Raw genomic sequence first — 21,425 nt, forward strand, 5'->3', positions numbered from 1 at the left:
TTCCAGTCAGTACCTAAAAACCGGCATTTTTATAGGTTGCACCACTCCGAATATCTGTCTACTTTACGCCTGGTTCAACCTCTCACCTAACATTAAATTTTTCTTTGTAAGAAAAATTTGAAGTTGTAGAGCATGGTTTTTTTTCCTTTGTTTTAGGTAAGTTTTAAAATTAAATGTCTTTCCTTTCAGTTTCCCTTCCATCCCCTGAGAAAAGGTCATTTTGTTGCGTCCCCAGGGATAGTACATTTAATTTCTTTAATATGTGTTTTTCATAATATCACAAAATGGAAATGGCAGTTCTGATTTCACTATCATTGAGCAAGAACCTTGTTAAGAACTGTCTCTGTGATTTCCATCCAGACTTGGCCAGGCGGTGCTTCCATTCCAAGATGTTTCAGAATCAGCCCAAGGCCAGAAAGGGTGGGTTGTGAAGACCTGGAAGCGTCTCGGTGCAGTGGGGGCTGGATCTGCCTGAGGAACCCACTTTACCGCTGACGCCATCCATGTATGTGAGAGAAAACAGGGCACTTGATGTTTTTTTCCTTTTTCTTTTTAATAGGCTGCTCCACGGCCGTGTCTTTGCCTGCTTTCCTGCAAAGGTTTTTGTTAGGATGGACAGTCAGTGTGTTCTAAAAACTGGTTAGCAATAGAACTATTGTCACGCAGCGCTCCAACTCATTTGCTAGACTACCCCGACTCGAAACAGACTCCAGCTACACTTTCAATTGTTGGAAAAGTTTTTATTTCTCTAAAATGATATTTCTTTTCTACTGGGAACTTAGGAGGTCAGGCGAGTATGAGGAGCAGGTCTGGGGCCCCTGCTTCCAACAGGGGAGCAACAGTGAGAGTGTCTCGAGGAGGCACTGTGGGGACAGTGGCAGATGATAGGGGAGGCTGCCTGGGTCTCAAGACAGGGCCAGTTGAGAGGGTGTGTTTTTTCTTTTTTTTTTTTTTTCTGATTTTTAAGAGAAAAGGATCTAGGTATTAGTTCTGCTGTTACATTGATCAGTGGAACTATGAAATGACCTTTGTGTGGAGGTCAATGTGGTTTGGCTGGAGAAAATTATCTATTTGAATTTATGGAAATGCTGCTGCTTGCACTGGAAGCTGACAGGGTAGAGTTAAGGCACCAGACTTCCCACTTCCAGGACCCGCCATTTCCTGGTCACACTGCAGGTAGGCTGCTCCTATACCTGCATGTTTTGTCCCTTATTCTGTCAGGGAGAACTTTCTGCTGATGTAGCAGCCTTCTACACCGGTTTCTGCCAAGGGGTCAGTACTCCTCAGAGCCTGATCGCTAGGCAGTCACAGTTTTGTGTTCCAATTTGAAACTATTTTTTGAAAAGCGCATTCTTTCATGTTTTTATGCAGGCTTTTTGCTCAGGGGTGTAACTGACAAAGTTTGCCCGACTCCTTGAGAGGCTGAGTGCAGCCTGGTGTCTGGGCGGGCAGCATTATGTGGCTCCTCTCCCCCAACTCCAGGCGGCACTTGCTCCCTTCTCTGGCTTCCCCAGCCGCCAACTTTTTTTCTGAAGTGGAGGGTTCCCTCATGGCAGTGGAATGTTCACACAGTGCCATTGTTATGACATGGGCCACTGCTGCACTCTGCCCAGACGGTGACAGCACTCCAGCTGCTGGGCTCGAGTGAGGAACCCCTTCAAGGCAGAGTATTCTGGCCTGTGTCTGAACCCCAACAGCACAGTTTTCCACTTGGACGTCTGTGAGTCCTGGGTATAGGACCCTCATGGTCTTCCCCTTTGAAACTTATTTCTGCGTGTGATCACAGAAACAAAGACGCGTAAGCAAGAGTGAGCGAGGCACCCGGATGTAATGAAGCAGTACAGGGTCACGTTATTTTCCTTAACTTACAGTACAGCCACAGTAGCAAATCAGCCATTGTCTCGGAGGCCAACACCACCACAAAATGCAGAGATGGCAGGACTAAATGGCTATGTCACCTGCCATATCCATACCAAGAAGGTCGGTACAGTCACGGTCGCCTGAGATCCCCCTCCACACCTAAGTTGTCACTTCTTGGCCCTCAGAGCGGTGGCTGGTACCTGCACTCCTGTGCTGTTCCTTCGCCCCTGCAGGTGGCTCCAAGACCCACAGGATGACGGCTATGGACCAAGGCTGTGGGGCAGGTGGCAAACGTCTCTTACCATAGGAGAAAGAAATCTTTGGGCAGATTTAGAATTTTCTTTCTCGAGCCTCCCTTGGAACAAGGTAAAGCAGGACACAGGTAAGATTTAAACAGGAGCTGCTTAAAATTTTTAAAGAAGAGGTATGATGGTTTTCTTCTTTCCACCTTTCTGGAAGGTCTTTCTCAGAAACATAAGTTGTGGCTGCCAGGATTCCAAGCCCCCTCAGTCCAGTCTGGTCCTGGGAGGAGCATGGAATGCCCCCATTTCTCTCCCGTCTGTATTCTGGACCCAGCATGGCAGGTTTCCACATAGCAATTCTTTTCTGCCATGCCACCAATGGTGGCTTTGAATAGCTTCAGAAAAATCAATCCAGAATGCATTTAGTTTTCATTACCTTGTAAGAACCATCTGAATAACGCATCTCAGTTAAAAAATAAATTATTGGATTACATTTTTGAGTTGTAAGAAGTTTAAAGATCAAAGAACTGTTTTAAATGCTACTTGTGTCTGTCATTTTTCTCCCAAACTCAAATCTTTGACAATTTATTTTTCTCTCAATTGCATTTTTACAGGATCAGGGAGCATAGTTTTACTTGACTACTTTTTCCATCAGTCTCGGCTCCATTCTGGTCTGTTCCCATGGACATCTGGAGAATAAGAATTAGCTGGCTTTGTTCAGTGCTGAGTCATTTCCCCAGGCTGAGGGGAAAGCGTCCTCTCGGGCTAGCTGCTTTGACATGGATCAGTGGTCTGGTATGTGGGTTTGCTTTGGGTTCTAGGTTTCCCAGTAATAGGAAAACCTTTTAAAATGCTTAATTGTGAAACCTCTGGTAGTGAAGAGTCTCTCCAGACTCTTCTCTCCCTGAACAAGGTCCACAAATCCTCTTGTCGGGCTGTGTTTAGTAAGAACTAGAGCATTAGACAGGTGGGCTGCAAGACCCTCAGTGACTCAACTGAGCACCGGTTCCTGCCTCACTCCAAGAGTGAAATCGGGAAGCAGAAGAAAAAGAAAAAGGGGAAGCCTGCGTTTCCTCCAGCAGGCAGTTCTCCTAGCTGACCAGGGATGCTGGAGACTTATGCATGCACCCCGGGTGAGCTCCTTTGCTCCCTAACTATCGAGTGACTCCTGGCCTCAGTTACAGCTTGAGGTGGAGGGTGCCCCCTAGACAAGGCAGTGAAGGTCTGGTGGACACCCAGTCTCTGCACAGCACCCTCTTTGAGGGGCGTGTCTTCAGAGGGAGGCCTGGGAGAGAACCACTTTCCTCAAGTCCAGCCAGGACGGAGGGAGGCAGCGGGACCCTGGGTTGGAGAGCACCATGGACTACAAGACGAGGACAATAGTTACCCATCTGCACGAGGCAGGGAGGAGGGGCCCAGCCGGAAATCTGACCTTCCCCAGTGGGCCCACAGGAAAATGCTGGGAACAGGGAGCCTGCTTCACTGATCAGTACTGGTCTCATTTCGTAAATTATCCGCTTCTTTGCCATTGAATCCTAACAGTCTAGACAGTTTCAGAAAAGGGCTGTGCCGGCCCTTTTGGCTTGTCCAGGGCCTTCTCAGGCAGTGACTGCCTCAACGCTGGGTGGCCAGGGTCCTGGGCTTGTACACAGGGACATCCTGGTCCCAGAGTGGCGGCTGCCCCTTAATGATGTCGGCTGCTTTCTCTGCGATCATGATTGTGGGGGCATTCAGATTGCCGCTGACCACACTGGGCATGATGGAGGCGTCGACCACCCTGAGGTTTTCCACCCCAATCACCCTGGTCTGTGGATCCACCACGGCAGTGGGATCGGAGGGCTGGCCCATCTTACAGGTGCACGACGGGTGGTAGGCACTGTCCGCTTTTGCCCGCACAAAGGCCTCTATCTCTTTGTCTGACTGGACATGGCTTCCTGGCTGGAGCTCCTTCCCCCGGAATGGTGCCAGGGCTTCCTGTGCAAAAATTTCTCTGGTCAGCTTCACACACCGAAGGAAGTCATCGATATCGGTTTCTGTTGAGAAGAAACAGGTGAGACTTCTCCTCTTACCGTGCTGGCCTTGCTGGGAGATTCTAGGCATGGAGACCCTCAGTAAGTTCAGGACATGGAGGTCTGAGCCACCAGGTTGCTTGTCTCCTAGCCACAGGCGGTGACGTGGCCACCAAGCAGAGTCTCAATAAGCCCAAACAGACAGCATCCTAGATGGACACAGCTTGCCCCACGGTTAAACTGGGGATCTGAATTTTCTTATCTGTAAAATGGGGATAAGAATGCATGCTCTGCCAGCGTGGCTGTGAGCGCCCTGCGAGTCAGCAGGGCGACACCTGATGGGGAGTGCTCCTTTTTGCTGCACGCAAAGAGACTGGCCCAGGAATGTGATTCCCTTTTAGAGAATGCTCGAGTAACAGCAGGAAAACGTCTCTGTGAGCTGTGTGTACACAGCCAGTTCTCTTTGTCTCTCCTGGTAGTTGTTCTGAAGGCTGCACATCTCTTCTACTTGTAAAATGACATCCCAGGGCACTACACAGCAGAGTGTGTGAGGGTACAGCCTAGACTGACAGGGTGGAGGGAGGGCAGAGGGTGACTTGTATCTCAGAAAACATGGGCCAGGGGTAGGAGTCAGGGACAAATATGAACCCCATAAAAGCATTCACTCAATGACCCAGCAAGCCCTGGCCTGGGGGAGACAAAGGCGGCTGGAGAATCACCTGTTGACAAGTAGTTCGGTTGGATCACAGGGTGGTCCCGGGGGTTGGCACTCCTCAGTTTGAGCCAGCCCACACTCGTGCCCCGCATGGTCCCCACATGCACCTGGAAGAACCCAGAGGAAGCAGTGACCTCCATCAACCCCAAACTCAGTAGCTTAGAGAGGTCCCGGGTTTCCTGTGGGTGGGACTCTACATCCAAAGGCAATTAAGAGCAAATACATTTCAGCATTGGCCTGAAACTTACCTGCCCCCCCCAACCCTTCCACGAGTGATCAAAAACCACCTCAATGAATCATTCCTGGCTTTACCTAATTGTCCAAAACTTTCAAGGAATGGCAATCCCCAGGCAGACTCCACCTGACTGGTCCATTGCTAGTACTCAGGGCCTGGAGTATGTGCCCTGATGTGGGTGCCGGTCTCGCCTTTCCATGCACCATGCAGACTGCCTCTCCCCACTCAGGTACACTGAGCAGCTGGAGGGCACAGGCTTCTACCCCCCACGCCTCACACCCTGAAAGCCCTGCTGCAGTGGGGAAGATGAGACTAAGTGCTCACCTGGTAAGCCTCCTGCTGGGTGGGGACCCGGCCGTGGTCGATCACTTGGGAGGGCAGGAAGTGGAACTGGATGTCCGGGTGGGGGACCCCAGGCTGGCTCCGGATGAAGCCACCTGTTTCCAGATGGGCTGTGGCTCCATCCCCTGAGAATCCGAAGAGCAGTAAGTCACGGTGTGGCAGGAGGGCCACAGTCTCCTGGGCAGCTCTTCCTGCCCCCCAGCCTTCCTCTCTGTCCTCTTTCTCCCAGGTGGACTTACCTAGCACCAAAGCTTTCAGTGTCAGCTACATGCTGAGGGTCTGCAGCTTTGCCCGTCCCCCGCCTCAACTGTGAGGCCTGATATCCAGTGGGCATCCGTAACCTGGCCCAGCCTGGACTCCTGGTGGGCCTCCATCCATGAAAGGTCCTTTCATGCAAGGCTAAGGGCAGAAACGAGAGCTGTCCCTGCCTCTTCCCTCTTCCTCATCACCTACCAGACAGCCCATCAGAAAAAAGCTCATCGACTTCAGTTTCAAAAACTACTTGAAGCCATCTCCTTGGCAATGCCACTCACACTCCTGGCTCGGTCCAAGCCCAGATCAGATCACCTTTTAACTGGTTGCTCCAGTGGCCTCCTTGCTGGTGCCCTGGCCTACCTCAGTGCCTCCTGCAGCTCACCCTTCACACACAGCCAGCTCTCTCTCTACCACTGCTTCCTCCTAAATGTGCTCCAGTGTCCCTGGCCCAACTAGTTTTCTAGTCCCAGGGCCTTTACATATTCTTCCTACCTTTCAGATTCCCTGCCCCCATTCTCTAATTAATATCCTGATCTTTCTTTCACTCTGCTTAAAATTTAGCATATTTACTTGGTTCTTTCCGTTGTTCCCATTAAAGTGTAAACGGCCCAAGGATAGCTGCCTTACTGGCACTTCTCAACCTCTAGCACACAGCATATGTCATAGGTGTGCAAGAAACACATTCTGAGTGAATGAGTAGGATTTCAAAGCAGCATTTCCTTACCAAACTCCGTATCCTGAGACTCAGCTAAAGCACAAATGGAAAATGCTAAGAAATGGATGCTAATTCTGTAGTCCAGCATCAAGTAACTTTCTGTGCCTTTTCTCCTAGCTCCTCGGACCCCTGATGGTGTCGAGCACAAGGCCATCCCCATCCGTCTTCCAGGAAGAACAGCACCTAACCCTTGAGGAGTCTCACCTTGTGCTATCGCATCTGGTCCTCACAAAGCCCATCAGACAGAAACTGTGTATCCCCATTTTGCAGATGGGAAAGCTGAGTCTCAAAGAGCTAAAGTAAATGGCATAGCTCAGCTTCAAACCAACAATCATGGTCCAGAGCCACTGCTTGGCAGCTCAGGAAGAAAGCTGTACTGCCCACAGACCATTCTTAACAAGGTCATGGATGATCGCACCCACCTGTGAACTTCCAGAGCCACTCCAGACCAATCAGGACCTTCCTCAAGGGCTTCTGTGCTGAATGAAGGGTGATGGGGCGGGTGCACGCCTGTTGAATGTATATCTCTAGGTGGTCTTGCAGGTTCTGGCCAACTCCTGAAATGGGAGGGAGTGGTTAGGAAAAATGACTACCAAGAGGGGCTTAGCTGGCCTCCCAACAATGCCTTGGTTTTGAAAACTTCTCTTCTATCCACTTATCTGCCAGGCTAGCTCCTGCTCATTGCCCAGGTCAACTTCCAAGGCCACCATTCTTGCACTCGCTGCCAAGTCTGGCCCTCTCAGATGCTGCGCTTGTCACTCACTGCAGTAGCTGTAACTGTCCAGGTGCTTTCCTGCTGAGCAGTACCCTCCAGGAGGGCAGGGCCCATGCCTGTAGCAGGCACCGCTCAGCAAGCTGACAGCCACATGGACGTTACAGCTGCACACGCACCCCTAGCCTGGGGAACGAGACCCTGTCATGTTGTGCAGACCCTGTTTGAGCTCATCCAAGCTCAAGGGCATGCTGGGTAGGTCACTGCCATGGACCAGAACTTTCACAGACTTCTCATGATGAAGCCTCAATGCGAAATGTCCCAGGCCCCTGGGAGCTTGGGGTATAAGAGAGGGCAAGAAGGACGGGCATCAAATACAGTTTATAAAATAAATTTCAGGCCTGGAGAACTGTCTTAACATGAAAAGCATGCTCAGGAGCACTGAGTTGGCATCTTTAACATCAGAGCAACTGGTGAGTCCTTAGGATGGAAAACACAAAAGCCTGAACCCCTCTCACCACAGACCTGCCCTCGTGACCTGCCCGAGCCTGGCCCAGCACCCTTCATGGACAGATGCTCCTTGCTAGAGGGGCCTCATGTCTCCGTGGGATACGATGGTCAGGGAAGGGAGGGAAACACGAAGTCTCAGGGTCCCTGGTGGGTAGGAGTGTCCTGAAGGGTACGGGGAACCTTCAGGCTCATGGGACAAATGTGACAGTTCTGAGGAATACTGAGTCCTGTCCCCTCCCCACTTCATGCTAATAGAATACAATAAACCATTTTATTTAGCAGAGACAGCCTCTGGGAGCAGTGGAGAAGGGGCTCACCTGGGAGGTGGCACACCACCGGGATGCCTAACTTTTTGAGGTCATCTGCATTGCCGACACCCGAGAGCATGAGCAGCTGCGGAGAGTTGATGGCACCTCCACTCAGAATCACCTCCTTGCTGGCATAAGCCTGGAAGAGGCAGAGGGCCATGCAGGTCACACTTCCCTCCCCAAAAGGCAGACGGAACCCTGAGAACATGGCCTAAGCCATGCCATGCCCAAGGGCGAGGGAAAGGCTGCTTAGGGTGCCGCGATGGGAAGGCATCTCACATGTGCAGCTACAATCAAAAACAAAGCACGGCTCATACTCCGATATGTTCTGCAATGGCCAGAAGACAGTAATGAGGGTCTTCAAAAAAAGGTTTGTAGAGCTTAAATGAGATGAATTAAAGCAGGCACCCAAATGAGTGGTTTCAGTCAAGCAAGCAGTGATGCAGAACCATCCTGCCACACTGCGAAGTGGAAAACAGCAGTGTAGAAATATGGAGTATGATCACAGTTGTGGTTTTTCAAGCCTCTCCTAAAACCCACCAATTTATGAAAAGACACGGAACGTACTGGGGACAGCTCTGAGGTAGAGGGGCAGGCAGAGGCTCACAGGGGTCACTCATGCCAGGGCACCACGGGCTCTTTGGAGGTGGCTGGACTGGGGACTTCCTCACCCCCTGCAAGGCCCTGGGGATAATCTTTCATGCCATTGCCACCAGCTGCTCCTCACCACGGTTCTGGTGGAGACGAGTATGACTACTGCCCACTCCCTTCCTGCCGTCTGAGCTGCCCAGGCTGGCTGGTAACTGTCTCACCCTGTGGCTCTGGCCATTCTTGACGTACTCCACGCCCACTGCACGGGTGCCTTCAAACAGCACCCTGCTCACGAATGTCTGGGCCTCGGCCCTGAGGTTGGAGTGGTTCAGTGCTGGGTGCAGGTATGCACAGGCCGTGCTCCAGCGCTTGCCTGCAGGACAGAGCAAGGAGATCAGGTACAGCCCCTGCCCTTTCCCCGGGCACCTCCACAAGGTGGAGAAGGAGGGCATCTGTCCTTCCCCTGACCAAGCAAGCTCGGCCTTCAAAGGAAGGCCGAGACCAAAAGACCCTGCCCAAGTGAAATCTACATCTACCTGGGGTCCCCTGGATGTTCTGTGCCTCAGATTCCCCTTCTGTAAATATCTAGAGCTTTTGGGCTGTTTGGCCAGAGAACTGACTCCCCATTATCCACACCCCCAGCCAGAGGCCCAGAGAATGCCCAAGGTGTCATCATCTTCAAGTCGTTTCTCATTGGCTGGGGTTTGCATTCTGTGGCCAGCAGGGGCTGCAATGGCACATCCCCTCCACCTCATACCAACCTCACTTTGTCCACACTTACTGACCATGATGGGAGCAGGAGGGATGGGGCTGTGACAGAGGAGGTATTGTTTCTCTTAAAGGAAGAACCAGGGCTGGGGGGCTGGGGGCCTTACACTACCTTCGTGGATGGTCATGTCCATCCAGCCGAAGCCTTCTTGCTGGTAGCCGTTCATGTCCTCGGTGAAGGGATAGCCGGCCTGCTGTGCTGCCTCCAGGAATGCCTGGTGCAGCGGGTGCTTGGTCTTGCCCCGCGACACATGCAGCGGGCCTTCGCCGCCTCGGTACCTGCTGGCACCCAGCTCGTGGTGCTGTGCCTTGCGGAAGTAGGGCAGGCAATGCTCGTAATCCCAGCCTGTGGCACCCGCTCGGTGCCAGCGGTTGTAGTCCTCAGCATGCCCGCGGATGTAGACCATGGCATTGAGGGACGAGGAGCCGCCCCACACCCGGCCACGCGGCCAGTACAGCACACGGCCGTCCAGGCCCGTCTGCGGCTCCGTGTGGTAGTACCAGTTGTACCTGTCGTCGCACAGGTTGGCTACGAGGGCCGCGGGCATGTGGATCTTCCACAGGAGCCTCTTGCTCCCTGCATACGTGTCCTTAGGTCCAGCCTCCAGCAGCAGCACACGTGTATCGGTGTCCTCCGTGAGCCGTCTGGCCAGCACACAGCCCGCGGAGCCTGCACCCACCACCACATGAGTGTATTCGTCCCCACTCCTGGAGGCCGTACTGGCCAGAGCACGGATGCCGGGCGGCCACTCCTGCCCCAGGACTCCCCGGGGGCTCACGTGCCCTCGACTCCAGCCTCGCAGGATGCACCACATACTTCCAGCCCCAGTCGTCTCACATTCACGGAGAGGATATGTGAGGATTTACTTCTCCTAAAACAGGGAAAGAGGACTTAAATTTTTTAACTCAGTATACTGAATCATCCCAAAGGTGGAGCAGCCAGCTGGTGCAGCAAAGGACCCCTGCAGGCTCAACGAGTTGTTGGCCTAGGGCTGTGTGTGGCAGGCCTGGCTGGCATGGTCCTGTCCTGGGGACCTAGAAAGAGGGCACAGAGGCACAAACAGTTATAATCTGCAAGATCTGTGTTATGACTGACAAACCCAGGATTGTGGGCACAGTTTGAGACCCTGCCCCAAACTTGGGGAATCCTCAGAAAGGCTTCTCTGTGACATCTATGCGTGACGTTGGAGGCTGGGCAGGAGTCTATCTACTGGACATAGGGAGGTAAGGGCTTTCCAAGCTTGCACTCATTTCTCATCCATTCAAGCCATCCATTCAAGACAGTTGCTGAGCCCATACCACATGCCGGCACCATTTATCTGTAGCATGCACAGAGAACAAGACATCTGCCCTCAAAACTGATGGCCTGGGGCCAGGGAGACAGACAAGACTTAAATAAATAGCTGATGGAAGGTCAGGGTGAGAAGCTAGAGACTGCAAAGCTCAAAGCCTTTGATTGAGGGTCATGCTGTGCACTAGAGGGCTATTCAGCAGGGTATGGAGTCAAAGCTACAGTCTTCAAAGATCACTCTGCAGAGGGCTGAAGTTTTACCAAAGAAATGCCAGTAGCTTTGGAGGGTCCGTTCCCAACAATGTTCAAATCAATCCCAACATGCTCAGTGCACAGAGGTGGAAAAAAATACCCCATCAAGACCTCCACTGACCAAGAACATCTGAGAGACCCCCACCCATGAGGCTAAGGTACACAAGGCCTGCCCAAGACTGAGGCTGCAACAAGAGAACTGAGGAACCTCAAGAAAACCCTGATAAATCCCCCCACCCTCTCCGTGAGCCTGCACCAAGTAACACTGGCAGCCTATACTGAAGGCAGGCTGAGGTAAGAGTGCGGAGAGAGATTCCTGCCCCCCACCACCCCAAACCCCATTCATGCAGGCACAAGAGAAGGAGGCAGCAGGGCCTCCTGAAAGCTAAATCTGAAGCAGGAACACTTATAAGAACCTTCTAGCACTCCAGGCCCCATACTAGCCCGAGGTGCCAGCAGCCCACTGCTCAGCTCATCACTAGGTTACTCAACACTCCACATTAATGACCTGATAGAATAAAAGGCATGCCCTCTTCCAGGCGTAAATACTATCTACCTCAGTTTCTACTATCCTGTTACACACAAGCTCTAGCCTTCAATAAAAAAACTGAGACACAAAAAAAGCAAGAAAAAGAAATGATACATTATCAAGAGATAATGTGTCAGAACCAGACCACGGGATGGCCCATCCAGATGTTAGAACTATCAAAGACTTTAACCAAGTTAAACATCTTAAAAGATTTAATTGAAAAGGTGGACTATATGTTGAACAGACAGGCTATTCCAGCAAAAAGTTGAAAACTATTTTAAAAAAGGGGGACAAATGCTAAAAAAAAAAAAAAGAAAAAGTAATTTGACTGAACACAGCAGAAAAAGAATAAGTGAAATTAGAAATTGGGTAAATAGAAATTATGAAAATGAAAATATGAAGAGACGAGTGAAAGAGAGAGAGAGAAAGAGAACAGAACAACTGAGAGCTACGGGATGATACCAGACTAAAGTATTCATAATTGGAGTCCCAGAGGAAGAGAGAGATAAAGGGAAAAAGGGAGATGGGGAGGAAGGAGAGCCAGAGGGAGGAGGAGGAAAGAGGAAGAAAAGGACAGAGAGCAAACAAGAGAGAAAAGATATTTGAAGAGATAATTGCTGAGACTTTTCTAAAATCAATGTAAGACAAAACATTACAGATTCAAGAAGCTCAGAGCATCCCAAGCAGGATTAATACAGAGAAAAACACATCTAGGTACACTAGACTCAAATTGCTTAACTCCCATGAGAAAATCATCAAGGCAGCCAGCCAAAAAATGCAACATTATGTATAGAGGATTAAGCATAAGAGTGACAGCAAACTTTTTATCAGAAAACATGCAGTCCCGAAGATAATGGAGTGACAACTTTAAAGTACTGTGAGGGGAATAAAACAAAAAACAGTAAATTTAGAACTCTGTACTCAACTATGAAGGAGAAATAAAGACATCTTCTGAGAAACAAAAGCTGAGAGAATTTATTGCCAATGGATGTTAAAAGAAGTTATTTTAAAAGAAGTTCTTAATGCAAAAGGAGTATACTATCAGATGGAAATTTCAATCTATACGAAGAAATGAAGAACTTGGAAATGGGAAAAATTGTGGCTTTATTAGTTTCTTATGGCTGCCGTAACAAAATACCATAAACTTGGTGGCTTAAAACAACGCAAATTTATCCTCTTACAGTTCTGGAGGCCAGAAGTCTGAAATCAGTTTCACAGGGCTAAACTCAAGATGTCAGCAAGGCTGGTTCCTACCTAGAGGAGAATCCATTTCCTTGCCTTTTCTAGATTCTGGGAGCCATCTGCATTACTTGGATAGTAACCCTTTCCTCATATCACTCCAACTTCTCCCTTGCTCCTATCATCACATCTACTTCTGTAGTAGTGTCTCCCTCTTATCAGGACACTGATGTCACTGGGACCACCTGGATAATCCAGGATAATCCCTTCATCTCAAGATTCTTAATCTCATCTACAAAGTCTCTTGCCATACAAGGTATCATATTTATCGGCTCTAGGGTTAGGACCTGGATATCATGGGGGGGGGGCATTGGTCATCCTACCATATGATACATTTTGGGGTAAATATGATACATTTCCCCTTATTTGTAATCTCTTTAGAATATAATTGACTGTCTAAAGCAAAAGTAGTGAAATAGGGTTCATAATATATGTAGCATCAAAATGTACATAAAAACAATAGCACAAAGGATGGGATGGGGAGAAATAGAAGTATGCTTTTTATAAGGATTTTATACCATACATTAAATGGTATAGTAGTATTTGAATGTATGCTGTGATAAGTTGAAGATTTTTATTGTAAACCCTAGCACAACCACTAAAAATTTTAAATAAAACAAAGGATGTTAGCTAATAAGTCAATAGTGGAGAAAAATAAAATAATATAATCAAAAGAGGTAGAAAGATTAAAAGGAAATGGGCAAAGAACAACGTGGTAGATTTAAATCCAACCATATCAATAACTGCATTAAGTGTGAATAGTCTAAATACTCCCATTAAAATGCAGAAATTGTCAGATGGGATAAAAAAGCCAGATTCACATAGGTAATAAATAAGAAAATGGAAAAAAGATCCATCACATAATCACTAAACAAATAAGAGAATGACAATATTAACTCTAGACTTCAGTACAAAATATATTACAAAGATTAGAAGACATTTCAAAATGGTAAAGGGGTCAATTTATCATAAGATAAAACAATTCTAAATGTGCATGTGCCTAATAGAGCTCCAAAATCATGAAGCAAAAATCAGACAAAACTAAGAGGAGAAATGAATAAATACATAATTGCCCTTGGAAACTTCAACACTCTCCTTTCAATCATAGATAAAACATCTAGATAAAAAAATCAGTAAGAATATAGAAGACCTGGACAAATTATGAACTAACTTGACCTAATTAATACTTATTATTGAACACCAAAACAACAGCAGAATACATATTTTTTTTACAAATGCACATAGACTTTATCCTGGGCCATAATAAATATCTGAACAAATTTAAAAGGATTGCAATGAAACAAAATGTGTTCTCTGACCACCAAAAATTGATTTAGAAATGAATAAAAATATATATGAAAAATTCCTGAATGTTAAAAAATTAAACCACACCCCTCTAAATAATCCATGCATCAAAGACTAAATCACCAGAGAAATTAACAAATTTTTGAACTGAATGAAAATGAAAACACAACAGACCAAAATGTTGGGATGCAGGTAAAGCAGTGCTTTGAGAGAAATATAAAGCATTAAAATGCTTATAGTTAGAAAAGGCAGATCTCAAATTGATATATACTTTCACCTTTAAAAATTGAAAAAAAAAATTAATCCCATAGTAATCAGAAAAAAATGAACATTACCACAAAAATCAATATGTCTTGGCCATCGTGAATAATGATGCAATGAACATAGGAATACATATATCTTTACAGATAAATGTTTTCAAGTTTTGGGGGTAGATAAAACATAGAAACTAAAATGTCCTTTGATAGATGACTGGATAAAGGAGATGTAGTACATATATTTACAATGGAATAGTACTCAGCCATAAGAAAAGATGAAATACTGCTCTTTGTGACAACATGGATACATCTTGAGATTATCGTGTTAAGCAAAATAAGTCAGAAATAGTTGAAAACCATGATTTCATTCATATGTGGGATTTAAAACTGAAAGCAACAAATGAACAACACAAACAAACAAAAACTCATAGACACAGACAATAGTTTAATGGTTACCAGAGGATACGGGGGGAGGAAGAAGGTAAAAGATATTAAAGAGGGTCAAATTCTCATATATAGTGATGGAAGGAGATTTGACAGGTGGTGAACCACAATGCACTCTATAGAAATATATAGATGATGTACTATAGAATTATACACTTGGAACCTATATAATTTTATTAACCAATGTCATCCCAACAAATTTAATTAAAAAGAGACAATGGGAAGAGAATGCTTAAAAAAATCAATAAAATTGAAAGTAAATTTAAAAATAGAAAAAAAATAATAAAACCAAAATGTGGTTCTTTAAAAAAATCAATAAAATTAATAAACCTCTACCCAAAGAAAAGAAGTGAGATAACACAAATTACCAACATCAGCAATGACAGAGGGGATATCATTCCATATTATATGAACAATAAAAGGACAATATAGAAATATTATGACAACTTTACCCCGATAAGTTTGACAATTAAGATAATACAGATACATTTCTTGAAACATAGATTATCAGAGCTCACTTAAGAAGAACTATATAACCTAAGTAGCTGTGTGTGTGTGTGTTGTGTGTGTATACAATTATAATTTAAATTCTTTCCACAAAGAAAACTCTAGACTTCATTGGTAAAATCTAACAAACATTCAAGATGGAATAATAACAATTCTTTTATTTTGTTTTTTGTTTTTTGTTTTTTTATATTAAAGTTTATTGGGGTGACAACTGTTAGTAAAGTTACATAGATTTCAGGTGTACAATTATGTAATACATCACCTACAAATCACATTGTGTGTTCACCACCCAGAGTCAGTTCTCCATCCATCACCATATATTTGATCCTCTTTACCCTGATCTACCACCCTCCTTCTCCCTTACCCTCTGGTAACCACAAAACTATTGTCTGTGTCTATGAGTTTTTGTTTCTTCATTTGTTTGTCTTGGTCTTTTGTAGTTTTTGGTTTATATACCACATACCAGTGTAATCATATGGTTCTCTACTTTTTCTGTCTGATTTATTTTGCTTAGCATAATAATCTCCATGTTGTTGCAAATGGTACTATTTCATCTTTTCTTATGGCAGAATAGTATTCCATTGTGTATATATACCACATCGTCTTTATCCAATCATCTATTGAAGGATACTCTGGTTGTTTCCATGATTTGGCCACCGTAAATAAAGCTGCAATGAACATTGGAGCTCATATATCTTTACGGATAATTGTTTCAAGAATTTTTTTGGGTAGATACCCAGGAGAGGCATTGCTGGGTCATATGGTAATTCTATTCTTAATTTTTTGAGGACCCTCTCCACACTGCCTCCATAGTGGCTGCACCAATCTGCATTGAATAATAACAATTCTATAGAAAACAGAGGAGTAGAGAACACTCCCAAACTCATTTTATAAACCCGGCATTATCCTATTACCCAAATCAGACAAAGATATTGCAAGAAAAGTGAACTATAGACATACACCCACCATGAACAAAGATGCAAAAATCTTTAACAAAATTTTAACAGATCAAATCCAGCCACATAACAAAAAGCATACATCATTAACCAACTAGAGTTTATCCCAGGAATGCAAGGTTGGTTCTACATTTGAAAATCAATCAATGTATTTCATTATATTCACAAACCAAAAAAGAAAAACCATATGATCATCTTAATACAGAAATCATTTGGCAATATTCAAAATCCATAAAATCTCTGTGTACTTAAGGAATGGAAGAAAACTTCCTGATAAAGGTCACCTATGAAATACCTACAACTAACTTTGTAGTATATGGTGAAACAGTGAAAGCTTTCTCCCTGAGATCAGGAACAAGACAAGGATGTTCCCTCTCACTGCTTTTATTCAACATTGTATAAAGGTTCTAACCAGGAATTTAAGGTTGATTAATTAATTAGTTAAAATAAAAGTAAAAAGTAAAAGGCATACAGATCAGAAAGAAAGAACTATATATACCCTTATTTGCAGACAACATGATCATCTACATAGAAATTGCCAAAAAATTTACAAAAAAACCTACTGGAATTAATAAGTGAATTTAGCAAGATCATAGCCTACAAGTTAAACGCAAAAGTCAATTGTATTTTTATATACTATTAATGAACAACTGAAAATTTAAATGTAAATAAATGTAATAAAGAGTCTGAGTTCATTTTTGATGTTTGATCACTGACAGCACTCAAACCCCATTCCCCTACCACTTGCCCCATATCTGGACAAGTCAAAAAGAAAGCCCTGGCTTCTTGCCCTCGCTGTCAGTGGGGAAGTATAAATCATGCAAATCCAATCCATATATGGGAATCCTCACCTTGTTCCCACTACCTAACAATAATAAAAATCAGAGCCACCAGCCACTCCCTTCATTCAAGCTATCTTGGACCAGCATGAGTACCTGTCCTGTTCTTCCCAAAAAGCCCCATTATGTGAGTAATATACCTCTTCATAGCCTCTTAGTATGTGTGGGGTGTCATCTGTCTCAACATTCAAATATATTTTGGGTGATGGTGGGGTTGATCCCACCCTTTGTGGGGCAACCACAAACAACACAATATCAATTACAAGAGCATCAGGAAATATGAAATGCTTAGGAATAAATTTAACAAAATATGTGCAAGACCTATATACTGAAAACTACAAACATGGTTGACAGAAATTAAAGATGACCTAAATAGAGAGTGATACCACGAATAGGAAGACCTAACATTGTTATGATGTCAAAATCCCCCCAAATTGATTTATAGATTCGATGCAGTGCCAATCAAATCTTAGCCATATTTTTTGTAGAAAGTGACATGCTGATTTCAAAATGTATGTGGAGATAGAAAGGACACAGAAAAAGTTGTAGTCCATCCAGTCAAGCGAGGAAACCCCACAAAGCGGTGAAAATGAAGGAACCACAGCACTTCACATCAACATAGATGAATTCTAAAAGTATATTCTAAATATCAAAAGCAAATTACAGGATGGTATTACCTGAATCAGACCTTTATATAAATAAACTTTTAATACATGCAATTCATGTATGTGCCCCACATCAGAGCCCCAATATATATGAAGCAAACATTGACAAATTTAAAGGAAGAAATAGACAAGACAGTTCTACAGTAATGGCGACTTCTATACTCAAATTTCAATAATGTATTGAATAACCAAAGAGAAAATCAATAAAGAAATAGAGGACTTGAATAACACTATAAACCAATTATACCCAACAGACGTATACAAAACATTCCACTCAACAGCAGCAAAAGACACATTTTTTTTTTTCTCAAGTGCACATGGAACATTCTCTAGGACATACCATATGGTAGGCCACAAAACATATATTGAATTTTAAAAGATTGATATCATAAAAAGTATTATTTCTAATCACAATGGAATGAAACTAGAAATAAATATCAGAAGGAAAACTGGAAAATTCACAAATGTGGAAATTAAACAAAACATTCTTAAACAACCAATGTGTCAAAGAAAAAAATCACAGGAAAATTAGAAAATACCTTGACACAAATGAAAATGAAAACACAACGTACCAAAATGTATGAGATGTAGTGAAAGCAGTGCTAAGAGTGAAAGTTATAGCTATAAATAAACACATTAAAAATATCTCAAATAATAACTTAATTTTACATCTTAAGAAAATAGAAATGAAAAGCAAACTAAACCCAAAAGAAGCAGAAGGGAGGAAATAATAAAGATTAGAACACAGATAAATGAAATTGAGAACAGAAAAGCAATTTAGAAAGTCAAGCCAAAAATTGGTTCTTTAAAAACAAACAAACAAAAAACTGACAAACATTTAGGCAGAGTGGGAAAAAAGGAGAGAAGACTCAAACTAGTAAAATAAGAAATGAAAGTAGAAACATCATTACAGAAAATACAAAGGATTATAAGAGTACTATCAACATTTTGTATCAACAAATTGGATAACCTAGATAAAATGGACAAATTCTCAGAAATACACGACCTACCAAAACTGAATCATGAAGAAACAGAAAGTATAACTAAACCTATAACTAGTAACTAGGACATAGAATCAGTAATCAAAAACCTCTCAACAAGGAAATGCCCTGGATAAGATGGGTTCACCCATGAATTTTCCCAAACATTTAAGGAATTAACATCCTTCTCAAATTTTTCCCAAAAATTGAAGAGGAGGAAAAATATCCTAACTCATTATATGAGGACATCATTACCCAGATACCAAAGCCAGACAAAGACACTAACAAGAAAAGTAGAAACCAGTATCTCTTACGAATATTGATGCCAAAATTCATCAGCATATTAAAAAAGATTATACACCATGACCAAGTGAGATTTATTCTGGGATAGCAAAAATGGTTCAACATATGAAAATCAATCAATACACTACACATTAACAGAATGAAGGAATAAAAACCACATAAACTCAATTGATGCAGAAAAGGCATTTGACAAAATTCAACACCCTTTCATGATAAAAAACAAACAAACAAACAAAAAACCCTCGTAAACTAGGACTAGAAAGAAACTTCCTCAACGTGATAAAGGCCATATGTGAAAAACCCTGAGTTAACATCATGCTCAATGGTGAAAGACTGAAATCTTTACTCTTAAGATCAGGAATACGACAATGGCGTGCCCACTTTTGCGACTTCTATTCAACACAGTACTGGAAGTTCTAGCCAGAGCAATAGACAAGAAAAAGACACAAAGGCATCAAAAATGTAAAGAAGTAAAATTATCTCTGTTTGCAGATGACATGATCTAATATTTATAAAACCTTCAAGATTGCATAGACACACAAAAACGATTACAGCTAATAAACAAATGCAGTAAAGCTGCAGGATACAAAATCAGCTGCATTTCTATACACTAACAATGGACAATAAAAGAAGGAAATTAAGGAAACACTTCCATTTATAATAGCATCAAAATAATAAAATACTTAGAAATAAATTTAACCCAGCAGTTGAAAATCTTGACACTGAAAACTATAAAACATCGCTGAAAGAAATTAAAGAAGACATAAAGAAATGGAAAATCATCCTGCGTTCATAGATTGGAAGACTTAATAGTGTTAAAATGACAATACTACCCAAAGCAATCTGCAGATTCAATGTAGTAATCCCTAACATAATTCTAACAGTGTTTTTTTGTTTGTTTATTTGTTTTTTTTGCAGAAATAGAGAAACTCATCCTAAAATTCATATGGAATCTCAAGGGACCCTAAATAGCCAAAACAATCTTGGAAAAGAACAAAGTTGGAGAACTCAACTTTCTAATTTCAAAACTTACTACAAAGCTACAGTAGTCAACAAAGCATGGTGGTGGCATAAGGACAGACATATGCACCAACAAAATAGAGAACTCGGAAATAAGCCCTTGCATAGATGGTTCATGGGTTTTTGACAAGATTGCCAAGACTATTTAAGAGAAAAGATAATCTTTTAAGCAAATGGTGCTGGGAAAACTGGATATCTATGTGCAAAGCATAAACTTGGACCCTTACCTTATGCAATATACAAAAATTAAAACAGATCAAAGATCTGAAGGTAAGAATTAACATTATAAAACCTTTAGATGAAAAAAGTACGGGAAAATCTTCATGACATTAAATTTGGCGATAATTTATTGAATGAATACCCAAAGCAGAGGCAACGAGAGAAAAAACAGATAAATTAGACATTATCAAAATAAAAACTTTTGTGCATCAAAGGACCTGATCAAAGGAGTGAAATGACAACCCAAAGAATGGGAGAAAATATCTGTAAATCATATATCTGATAAGACATTAATATCTAGACTATATAAAGAATTCCTACGACTCAACTATAACAGAAAGCAAACAACCCAACACAGAAAATGATCAAAGGACTGGAATAGACATTTCTCCAAAGATATACAATGGGTCAATAAGCATACGAAAAGAAGGTCAACATCACTAATACAAATTACAACCACAATGAGATATGGCCTCACACCCAATAAGATGGCTATAATTAAAAACAAAAAAGGAAAATAACAAGTGTTGACAAGGAAGTGGAGAAAGTGGAACCCTTGTGCACTGTTGATGGGAATGTAAAATGGCACAGTCACTGTGGTAAACAGTATGGTGGTGCCTCAAAAAGTTAAACATAGCATTACCATGTGATCCAGAGATTCCACTCCTAGGTATACACCCAAAAGAACTGAAAGCAGGGATTCAAACAAATACTTATACACCAACATTTTTATCAGCATTATTCACAATAGCCAAAAGGCAGAAACAATGCAAATGTCCATCAACAGATGCTACAATGGAATATGATTTAGCCTGAAACAGGAATAAAATTCCAACATGCGCTACAACATGGGTGAACCTTGAAAACACTATGCTAAGTGAAATAAGCCAATCACAAAAGGACAACTGTATGATTCCACCTATACAAGGTAAATTCAGAGACAGAGAGTAGATTAGAGGTTACCAGGGGCTGGGGGGAGAGGGAATGGGGAGTTACTGTTTAATGGGTACAGAACTTCTGCTTGGGGTGATCAAAAAGTTTGGAAATTGATAGTGTGATGCTTGCACAACACTGTGAATGTATATAATGTCACTGAATTGTACAGTTAAAAGTGGTTACGATGGTAAATTTTATGTTTTTATATTTTACCACAATGAAAAAAAAAAAACTGCAAAAACCCCCATCGTATACAATACAATTTTGGGTATTGTTAAGTGATTCAATAATGTGCGTGAGAAAAGTATAAAGAGATTCCAAATAGGAGTCACCTCTGAGCAGGGAAGGATACGCACGTATTTTCACTTGCACCAGCCATGTTTTAATTCTTACTCTAGGTGACAAACACATGTATGCTTGT

The 21,425-nt window shown here is 43.2% G+C and overlaps 1 protein-coding gene across 3 annotated transcripts in view; it reads right to left on the reverse strand.

The window, feature by feature from the left end:
* Nucleotides 1–719: 719 nt before the first annotated feature.
* CHDH (choline dehydrogenase) overlaps nucleotides 720–21,425 on the reverse strand; it is a 31,971-nt gene continuing 11,265 nt past the window's right edge. For all 3 annotated transcript variants that reach the window (XM_019724254.3, XM_019724256.3, XM_088798496.1), the window contains 7 exons: nucleotides 9,375–10,134; nucleotides 8,716–8,867; nucleotides 7,913–8,042; nucleotides 6,796–6,930; nucleotides 5,386–5,528; nucleotides 4,831–4,933; nucleotides 720–4,135 (listed from right to left, as the gene is read on the reverse strand). In XM_019724254.3, coding sequence (XP_019579813.2) covers nucleotides 3,717–4,135; nucleotides 4,831–4,933; nucleotides 5,386–5,528; nucleotides 6,796–6,930; nucleotides 7,913–8,042; nucleotides 8,716–8,867; nucleotides 9,375–10,077 — 1,785 coding nt within the window. In that variant the 5' untranslated portion in view covers nucleotides 10,078–10,134 and the 3' untranslated portion in view covers nucleotides 720–3,716. The remainder of the gene's footprint in view (nucleotides 4,136–4,830; nucleotides 4,934–5,385; nucleotides 5,529–6,795; nucleotides 6,931–7,912; nucleotides 8,043–8,715; nucleotides 8,868–9,374; nucleotides 10,135–21,425) is intronic.

This window comes from Rhinolophus sinicus, chromosome 5 (genome assembly GCF_057876585.1).
Source record: "Rhinolophus sinicus isolate RSI-liver-muscle chromosome 5, RSI-T2T, whole genome shotgun sequence".
Taxonomy (NCBI): Eukaryota; Metazoa; Chordata; class Mammalia; order Chiroptera; family Rhinolophidae; genus Rhinolophus; species Rhinolophus sinicus.